General features: G+C 46.7%; 1 protein-coding gene across 1 annotated transcript; it reads right to left on the bottom strand.

The window, feature by feature from the left end:
* Positions 1–230: 230 nt before the first annotated feature.
* Positions 231–10,148, bottom strand: LOC119386365 (arylsulfatase B). The gene is made up of 7 exons (XM_037653681.2): positions 10,131–10,148; positions 9,157–9,279; positions 8,751–8,877; positions 6,321–6,614; positions 2,601–2,856; positions 1,519–1,705; positions 231–691 (listed from the first exon to the last, which is right to left on the bottom strand). The coding sequence occupies exons 1-7, from the start codon at positions 10,146–10,148 to the stop codon at positions 563–565; spliced, it is 1,134 nt and encodes a 377-aa protein (XP_037509609.1). The 3' UTR covers positions 231–562.
* Positions 10,149–10,393: the final 245 nt, after the last annotated feature.

Raw genomic sequence — 10,393 nt, 5'->3', positions numbered from 1 at the left:
AGAAGGTACAGCATAGCATAGCCATGTATAGCATAGTATAGCAAGAAGGTGGGAAAGGGAAGTGAGGGTAAGGAGGATTGAAAGGGGGAGGGCAAGGCCATCAGCTCCGCTGTTTCCTCAGTCTTCGCACCACTAATGAGTAGGTGTTCCAATTTTTTTTATTTTTTCTTTTTTTGCTGTGCGGAAAAAACAACAACGAGAAGACCGAGTAAAGGCATTCAGCCATCCAATGGCTGGAATTGTCATTTTAATATTCCTTTGATTCTTACAGGAGCTCCATCCTGTGCTTCCAGCCTAGGATGGCGTTTTGAGCATTTCACCGTACTAGGAGATCTAAGTAGAGTGAAGAAGCAAGAACATGAAAGAAATACGCACGCGATCATGGCCTACGCCATCGCTTGAGGCCCTGTCGCACGCGTACATTTCTCGTGCGGAGGCCAAGTGAAGTTCTAGAAGTTAGGCCTGCGCCTCACGTGTTTAAGTTCTCGCACGCTTCTTTCTTGACAGGCAGAGTTTTATGTGTTAGACTGTCACGTCTTCACGTGCCTCGCTCGCTGAGTTTCTAATCGAGCCAGGGTGACCAGACGCCGCCGAAGTTCTCCGGATAAGAGCGTGGGTCCTCCGGTTGTTTCCGTGGGGCCACCATTTGCGACATGTAGGAGTTGAGCTTCTTGTAGAGAGTGCGCAACACCTGATCGGAGAGAAGAAAACAGGAAGTGAAATGTTTCCGTGCAATTCGAAACTCAAGTGACACAAAGTGACATGCAAATCACGCTTATGTTCCACATACTACACAGAGGTCTTCTGAGAGGGTTTTTTTGTTTACTTTTCATGCTCACGAAGCGTCTTTATATTTATTTATAAGATATAAATTATACAATTTATAAGATTTATTCATCTTATAAATTAGCGGGTGGCTGGCGGCGGAGTTGGGCGCCTTATACCAACAAGGCCTGGATCCTCGTCTTGTCCTGTAGCCTGATCCACTGTCAGTTAAGTTAACCCTTTTATCTATCCTTACGAAAATTTTTTGAGACTTATGGGCCACAACAGCACTTCTGGAGTATACACCTCCGCCTCATTCACATAAAATTGTTTTTCGATTATGTCGCGTGGCGGTAATAGCTCTTTTGTGGCACGTGCGACATTGTTTGTTCACTGAACGGCTAACTTCGTTTGGAAGGCCGAGTCTCGGCACCGTCGAAGCGGATGCGAATGGTCGTGTGTTTCGCTTACAAACCACAAATATTTGCGCCGGAGAAAGTTTGCAGAAAGCGCTCCTTTTTTATTTTTATGTTTTACTTCCAAGAGGGCAGTCGAAGCCAGAGGGTTGCTGGACTAGGTGGTCCTCCCAGCTCATGTTGATACCGGGCATCGCTCGGAACACCGCTTCGTGAATAAACGTTGATTTCTCTCTTTCTTTCGCTAGGGAGATGTAAAGTTTAACACGAAACAAAAAATGTTACTAGAATTCGTCGTTGCGGTAACAGATAGAACACAGTACAATGAAGGTCTCACTGTTTTGTGCGAAGCGGCCAGGTTCCGTGTCTCGCAGGGGTCTCGCTCAATGTCGAACAAGTAGGGACCCTTCTTCGGCGGTTTGATGCTGGCTCCAGACGCGCACTTCACCGTCGCCTCCTGCGTCCACTTCTTGTCAGTCTCGAAGCGGAGGCTACCGTACAGTGACTTGAACACCGTAGCCGTCCTGCGACAGGGTAAATTGTATTGGTATGGAACGACGGCAGCGTCCTTGGGGGTGTTTTTTATTAAGGTCAACTTTCCTGGCCCTCCTGCCTCATTCGCCTAGGAATACGGGGAAGGGTATGGGATATGGGGTCGCAGGAAATACCCGGTGATGAAGAGCGCCAGTTTCCCAATTAAAATTGTACCTCCCCTTTATGCGTCTAATCACGAGGTTTCTTGATTCATAGACCACATGTAGTAACCAGACGTATATTACCAGGAGTTTTGTATCTACAGCAAACAAATAACAATCACTTCAAAGTGTACTACGAACGTAATACAATATTTCGCCCGCACGCCTTCTTTCGTTGTTTTTATATCTTATATCATTTGGTAATAGGCGGGAAGCATTTAGGCTTAGGACAGCAATACCTGTAGTAAATTACGTCTTCTATCAATTTCTTTCTTCTTCAAGACAAACAACTCAAATATAATTACGTGCATCGCTATAACGATAATTCGTTACAACAGATCTGGTTTAGCGATATCAGACGGACATTTGACGTATACTAGCAAAACAAAATAAATAAAATAATGTCAGGGAACTGCGCGAGATACGCCGAATCCTATGGATTTATGGCCATAGTAAGAGCAACTTGCATACCAAGTCGGACGTTTTCAACGAAGTAAGAGCCTCGCATTTTAACTTTTGAATATCAACAATTTGATTATTATAGGCATGCCAAAGCGGACGCTGGCGTGGCTAAATCTAAAACATCCCTTGCACATAGATTCAGGGGCACCTTAAAGTATTTCAAGTAGTCGACAACCCCTACAACGTCGTGCCTCATAATGGTGCCGTGTTTTTGGCGCGTAAAAGCCCACCAATGATTACAATATGACTAATCGAAGCGTACCTTGAAGCTGCGCGCAACCGCGTCAAGTCGTCCAGTGGATGATCCATGCCTTTGACCGGGTGGCGGTTGTTCTTCAATCTGCTGTCGTTTTTCGGTGCCTGAACCAAGATCTTGTAGCGGCCCACTCTCAGCGCCATGGCTCTACTCGCCGGATCCACGTTGTGAAGTATCTCCAGCCGTGGCCATTCGGTGCCTTCTGATAGCGCATGCCACATGTCGAAGCCATCCGTAGGACCTAGGTGTTCCACGTTTCCACCTAGAAGCCCGATCATAATAGGCAATTTGTGCTACCTTGAACATGTGCTAACGCTTATAACACTTAATCAAGGCACACCGTGACCGGCGCAGTGAAAATCAGCGCTTTGAAATGCGCATGATGCAGCGATTCTCACTAAGAGTGTCTCGTTTGGAGAGGCTTAATTGCGCAACGGTTTCACAATTTTGTTGTATTTCAATTGACGATAAACAGAGCCCCGCGAAACAAAGTTAGCATTCTTTATCCCAAGATTGGCTAGATCAAAGGCTAACCACGTTATTGGGTGTCATTTGTGCACAACTTCTTATTTTTGAGACTGACAAAAAAATTAGCGTAGCTTGCACTGGAGGCACAAGACTAGACAGCAAAGCTGATGAGCACCTAGATAGTCCTTGCTGTTCATGTTTCGCTCAGTTTTGCAGAACTTTTCTTCCTTTCTTCCTCTATTTCTTTGTTTTTTTTTTCTCTTTTCTCGGTTTTCTCTGACGTCTTTTGTGTCTCTATTTCTTTCTCTCTTTCTCTCTATCTCTTTCTCGGCCCTTCTTTCTCCCTTTTTGCCCTTTCTTTCTGTCTCTGTATTTATTACTTCCTCTTTCTTTCTTTCTATCACTTTCTCTCCTCTCTCTTTCTGCCTTTCGTTCTATACTGTGCTTTACTCTCTCCCCTCCTCCTTTCCATCCTACTCCCTCGCATCTGTCCTCTTCACTCTCACTAACCTTTCCCACCTCCCTGCTATACTATACTATACAAGGTTATGCTATGCTCTGCTAGCGTGCCTGGATAGCCGAGCGGTTAAGACGCTCGCCTTCAGATCGTGGGTACGCGGGTTCGAATCTCGCCTCGAGAAGAAACTTTCTCCCCCAGAATTTCTCTCTCTCTCTCTCTCTCTCTGTACTCGTTGTCTCGCCCGTCATGTTTATTGCATCCCGTGCCGGAGACATCGGCGCGCGTGTCTGGGAGCGCAGTAGAAGACGTAGAAGACGACGACGATGAAGAAGAGGACGAAGAGAACGCGTGCCGGTTCATAATGATGATCATTTCTGTTCGCAGCTCACGGACTAGCGGCCGCCTTAATGAGCTCCGCTTTTAAAAAAGAAGCAATGAAGCACATCATTCTATTATCACATTCAGTCGAGGTAACCTTACTGGGCTCCTAACACACAGTTTCGCTCCTGGAGACAGGTTATTTTCTGACGCAGTAGAATATACGAACCTACTGCGATTCTTCCGGCCTCATTCTGCTGCTTGCAGAATGTGAAGTCAAGTGCTTTCTAACCTCTTTTCACTTTTTCTTTAGGGCACATAACACTTGACACCAATTTGAGGCAAGGCCCATAATGACTCAACCTTTGTTCCGCCAAAGCATTTCTTTATAGGTTGGCACTTAAACGCTTACCATTACCGCCGACTGGCCTTGTTTATGAAACGGTTGGTGCAGTGATGGCACCTCAGGTGATGACGTATATGTAAGAAGTGCTCTGCGAATACGGATCTTACTGTACCCGCGAATATGGGCGAATGGAATAGTCGATGAAATACGGACCACGCGACCATCGCCTTTCTATATGGCTTTAAAGGGCCCATAGACCGCTCCGTGTTCAACGACAAGAGAGTGATTTCTATCTCGCCGTCACTACCCTTCCTAAAGTGCTATCTCCTCCTCGCCGCTTATTCCTTGTAAAACACGGGCTCAGTGTCAGCACTAAGCGTCGATCTTTTCGGCCCACGCTATTATTCCCTCTTGCGTGGTCGAAAACGCATAAAACGAAGTGAAATCAGTTGATCGGACACAATGGTCATACGAGACAAGGCAGGACGGGCGTGTGACTGCATAAGCAGGATAAGATACAATGCATAACTGATATTCCGCGTATATGGACCAATCGAGAGCCTTATTTCCTCATGCCGTCACGTGGATAGTCTGCTGGAGACACGAATACAGTCGAAACCCTCAATAACGAAATCGCCGGGGAAGCGATTTTTGTTTGTTCTCGTGAGAATTTCGTTGTCGTGAAAATAGAAAAATACGCAGTCTAATTACTTCGTGCAACCAAAATTTATTTGAAGAAGTCGCTGAACTCCTCTGCAATATCCGCCTTTTTTGCTACCTTTCGCAGCTTCGGCGGTGGTCCTAGACTTCCCATGAAGCGTCAGGAACTTGCGCTTTTTAATAGAAGGCGGCATCTTTCCGAAAGGCCAAACAACACTGCACGTAAGCAAAGCGCAGGAGATATCGGCGTGCACACAGAGAGACGCGCGGCAGCAAGCATTTAGGCAGTCTACAGAATGTCTGTCGGCATGGCATGACTTTCATGGGTGTCCTCACTTGAATCTTCATGTGCCGACGTAGAAGCCAACAGAGGCATTAGCAAAAACTGTTCTCTGCAAAAAAAAAAAAAAAAGAAGTCTTGTTGCTACCATCATCATCCGACCGAATGTAAACAGTAATGAATGGTCGCACCGATGCTTGTTGGCGGAAACGTATGCGCCCGACTTGTCGAATCAGCGGTGCTGCAATTTTAGATGCGAAGTATCTTAAGGCGGAGCTCAGTCCGGTTGTGGTGGTGTGCGGCGTGACCACCCTTACTGCGCATGCGCATACCCTCTCCACACACCTCCTCTCCACTTTCCCTCTCCCCTCCACCTCTCCATACCCCTCTCCCCTCCCCCTCTCCACTTTCTCCCCTACCCCTCTCCAATTTCCCTCTCCCATACCCCTCTCCCCTCCCCCTTTCCACTCTTCCTCTGAAACGCGGGCTAGACATGCCGAAATCCTCTCCTGCGCAACCGCCGCGATGAGCTCAAGGGCATGCGCGTCCCCTCCCTTCTCCCTCCTCTCCTACGCTGCCCCCCTCTCGCCCGCCTGTCGACCGCGTTCCCCGCTCGCCCTGTGAGAATTAACGGCCAGGCTAGATGGAAGATACGACGCGCGTAGCGTCCCCTCTTCGCGTTACACGACGCGAGGTCGGTAGCATGCCAACGAACGCCAACGGAACGCGATCGTGCAAGTGCTCCGGCTTCGCATCGCCTCATGGTCCCCTTTAGCGGGAGATGGTGTAATTTTTGAACTTCACGGTTCCCAACGAGCTCATGAGTTGAGAAAAATGTTGCGGATCACTACCTGAAACTTTCGTAATTGCGGGAGTGCTTTTTAAAATCTCTTGGCTGTCGAGAGGGGACAGATCCATTGAACTCTATGGACGTTTGCCGGGGCGCCAGATTTCTTCATTGTCGCGAGAAATTCGTTCATGAGGGCTTTCGTTATTGAAAGGTTCAACTGTACTGTCGAAAAGACGGCAAACGCCAGGAGGTAATAACGCGCTCGTTGTTTATATTTTTAAAGGGTGCCCAGGGGCCCTTTGATAGTCACACAGCTCGACTCTTCAGTCCGCGCTTTGTAAAGAGCCGTCGATGGTTCTTCCTATAGTGCCACTGCTTCACGTGTTATTAGGCAAACCGCTCACCGGCAGCTGAGTAGAGAGTGGGCAGCCAGTCGACGATGTGCATCAACTGGCGCGACAGCCGACGCCGCTTCTTGAGCCGCGTGCTCCAGACAAATCCCGGAGCCCGCAACCCGCCTTCCCAGAGGGTGGCTTTGTACCCACGGAACGGCCAGCTGCTGCCGCCGCTGAAATCTGCACCCTGGAGAGATGCGCCGTTGTCCGAGCTGAACACGATGATGGTGTCGTTCAGCATGCCGGTCCTGTTAAGAGCATCCACCACGGCCCCCACCGACTCGTCTAACGCGTCTACCATGCCTGTAAAGAACAAAAGAAAACGCACTCGTCACTCGCCAACGTTTGAGTTACAAAAACAACAACGAAAAATTGCGGGCAGTTTGCACTACGTTGCGCAATGCTTGGCACAGCGAAGCACGGACCCGTCGCCTGCTCGTATTCCCCGTCGACCAAAACGTCTAGCTTCGAGATGCGCGGCTTCATCCTCGGGAGTGCCCAGCTACGATAGTTCACTATAGATAGAGCGCAGGTTGCGAGCGATGTCCCCGTCGATGGGCGTGGCTTAGCTACTGTGCATGCGCGGCTTGGCCAGGCGGAGCGGGATCTGGTCGCTAGACGACGCGGTGCTTCCTTCCTCTTTCTTTCTATTTATTTTAAGAAGGAAGCTCTTATTATTTAAGCTCCAGGTAAAACGTCCGCCGTCTGCAAAAAAAAAAAAAAAAAGAAACCTTTTCGCTTTGCCGGCGATGAGCAGCCAACCGCCATGTCAGGCCGCTGACGGAGACCGTCCGCGCAGCAGCCGCGCCGAGCCCCGTGGCGGGGTGCAGTCAGGAAGTAGTGCATACATCGTGCCGGTGAATTATAACACATAGACAAAGATAACTGTCAACACAACGTAATCAAACAATTACATAGATGTGCACAATTACGTTAAAATAAAGGGAACATTATACACATGAAGAGCGGCTAACAATGCCCCTTTCCTCAAGAATTTTTTATCGTAACTTCTGCAAGGCTCTTGTTGGCCCAAAACATTATTTGCGCGGAATGGTCAGTGATCTAATGTCCTTGGACTTCACTACGTCTGAGACGCGTCTGGGCTTCATATATCCTCTCGTAGAAGAAAGACTTTAAGATATTGGACGTTAGGGAGCACGTCTCCAGCGCATGCTTTACGCCAGCAGATAAGTAGAATATGAAAAGACATCGCAGTTTTATGTCCTCTACGTATACACCATGCGTCACAAAAAATTCCGCTACCAGCGTCGTTGCTGCTGTATACCTGTCCAGCGATTCGCTATTGCGTAAACGGTAATACGGTTGCGGACAAGCTGAAACTCCACACCGCTATTTGCGCCATCGTGCGGAAGCATCTTGTTGAAGTTTTTGTAGTTAGATGGCAACCCACTAGCTGTCGGCTACCAGAACAGCGACTCCCATCAGTTACTAAAGCGACAAGCAAAAACCGCTGACAGCGCAGTGTATAAAGAGCTGTGATGTTAAGCAGCTAAAGCAGCGCCAGTAAATTATTTCGGAAGGAAACTCATGTACCTTGAGCAATAAATGCCGATCTTTTGAAATCATAACGGGCATTTTATTCAAGTGAAATAAATTTCGTTGCGGTTACGAAATCTCCAAGCAAACATTTATGTACACGGTCGCTTACTGCTATATAGACCTATAATAACAAATATGCAGTGTATCGAAGTATCTTAAGATACAATAAGGAAATATCGTATCAGATATAATAATTGCGGTAGTATTTTGTATCCGTATCTCAAATACTTCTTGCCCGGGTATCTCGCATCGTAACGCGATACAATTGCAAAGTACCATTGCCAGCCCTGTGGAGCAGCGGGTACCTCGCTTCTCCACAAAATGATGAATAATCGCATAGCGGGTGATTTCTACTTCGCAAAATTATGATGATTTATGGCGTAATGGTTACATTGCAACTGTACTTGTAGTAGTCGTCCCAAAAGAGTTGACAAAGGGCTCTAGAAAGGATGCTCCTGCTTTCGCTGTGACAGTGCTGCGTGTTCCGCGCAGGCTTGGCGCTTTCTTTTTCTTTTTCTTTCAAGGCCAGCGTCTCATGAGGCACTTAATGCTTTCGCTTTAATAAGGAAAGACGGAGGTTTCCACAAGAAAGTTCACGTGCCGATGTTGTTACGTACTGTTGAGTAGATGCCGACTTCCGACTTCTGGTGACATCGGTATATGACTGCCGTTGAAACCTATCTAATGCAAATTCTCTGAGCTCCTCTAGACGCTGCCTTGTGGCCTCAAGAATACGATCTAACCATCTTGTGTATATGAGCGGGAAATTTTCAAAGTGCGTTCGACGATCGTGAATTGTGATTATATTGCCGCATGAATGTTCATCAAATATGTTCGGGTGCTATTTAATCTTACGCATTAACTTCTTTAGTCACTTACCTGCGTAGTTAGTCCTGTCCTTGTGGCCAATGTAAGAAAACTTTCTCACGTTCTTTCGAGGCGCTTGAAAAGGATCTCCATATCCTCCGACGTGCGGAGCTATATGGCTGAAATAGCCGAAAAATGGCTGAAAAAAAAAAACAGTGACACTACGTTGTCATTAGGTATCCACGGGGAAAAGTCACAATGTGTTGTACTACTCTGCTTGAAAGAAATCGCCTTAACAGTCGTGACAGTCCTAGTGATTTAACTAATCGGCGGTATTTCGTTCGAAAGCACCGCATTTTCTTGCAGTTACTATCTTGTTAATCTGTCTATGGATTGTCCAATTAGTAAACGAGCTTTTTCTTCGCGTTATAGGTATATTATCAGTGTATAGGCACGGAAACGCGACTGGTCCGCTCACCTTAGATTTGTCGTGATTCTCAATGAGAGAAAGGAATTTATCGGTGAACAGGTGAGTAGCGTAAGTTCCGTTTTCTCCCCAGTCCGGCGTCTCGTTGTCCCTCAGGTCAAGGCCGACGTGCTCCTGCAACGCAATGTGCAAGATGCATTGTTCTCACTCTCAGAACTGGAGAAACTTGGTCAAGTTGTTAGACATTCGTCGTAGAAGAACAAAATAAGGCTTGCACACATGGACATGCAACGCACGTTTCGCATAGTATACTCCTCTCTGGTGTGGCCTACAACTACATAGACGCACTTGACTTCTCTTTTAGCTTTACAAAAGCAGGCGATACGAGCAGTTAGTAATGATAATTGTTGGGGTTTTACATCCGAAAACCGCGATATAATTATCAGAGACGCCGTAGTGGAGGGCTCCGGAAATTTCGTCCTGGGGTTGCTTAACGTGCACACCTGTATCTAAGCACGCGGGCCTATAGCATTTCGCCTCCTTCGATATGCGGCCGCCGCGAATACGAGCACTTGGAAACATTCCCTACACTGAAAGTACAATTCCATATTTCAGCTAATATAAAATATTACCGATAAAGCATTGAGTGAAACCGAAATTGTCACTGGAAATCTTGCGTCAGCACAGAAGTAATAGAACGAATTTTGAAGACAAATTATCAAGTCAAGCAGACAACATATGAACTACGTTAAATTGTAATAGTTAAGTCCAGTTCACGTACAAACTATGGCCTACAGAAATTAACATCATTAACACTAGACCTACTTATCAATCACCTCAAGATATTAAACTTATGTTCTAGGTTTTCTGCTCAGTATTGTATTGTTGCTTCTCGTTGGTGCTGCGTGGTGAACTTGCAGTAGAAAATACCAGATGTGTATTATATTGTTTGTTGTTCTTCTGTGCTCTTTTCTTCTGAACAGTACAGGAGAACAGTTGTTTTTTGCGTGCATTGTTCCACGCACCTTTTGTGGCTGTATCATCCATAACACGAAAGCGATCGAACTACTGCGGCTGCTGTATGGGTGACATGCTTAGTCAGGCAGCTTCCGGGCCTTTTGCTGTGTCTTCCGAGACAATTAAAAAAAAAGCCTTGAATAAAGAGTGAATGAATGAATGAAATGACACGAGAGGAGGCAAGCAACCCCTTTTTCTGATTCTCTCATTATCGTTTCTGTGTAATGCTGCTTCGTTGTGTATTTATTGCTCACGAAGTTTTTACTCGCAC

Source organism: Rhipicephalus sanguineus, chromosome 3 (genome assembly GCF_013339695.2).
Source record: "Rhipicephalus sanguineus isolate Rsan-2018 chromosome 3, BIME_Rsan_1.4, whole genome shotgun sequence".
Lineage (NCBI taxonomy): Eukaryota > Metazoa > Arthropoda > Arachnida > Ixodida > Ixodidae > Rhipicephalus > Rhipicephalus sanguineus.
The sequence above is the reverse complement of the archived record's forward strand: the minus strand, read 5'-3'. Positions and strand labels throughout refer to the sequence as shown.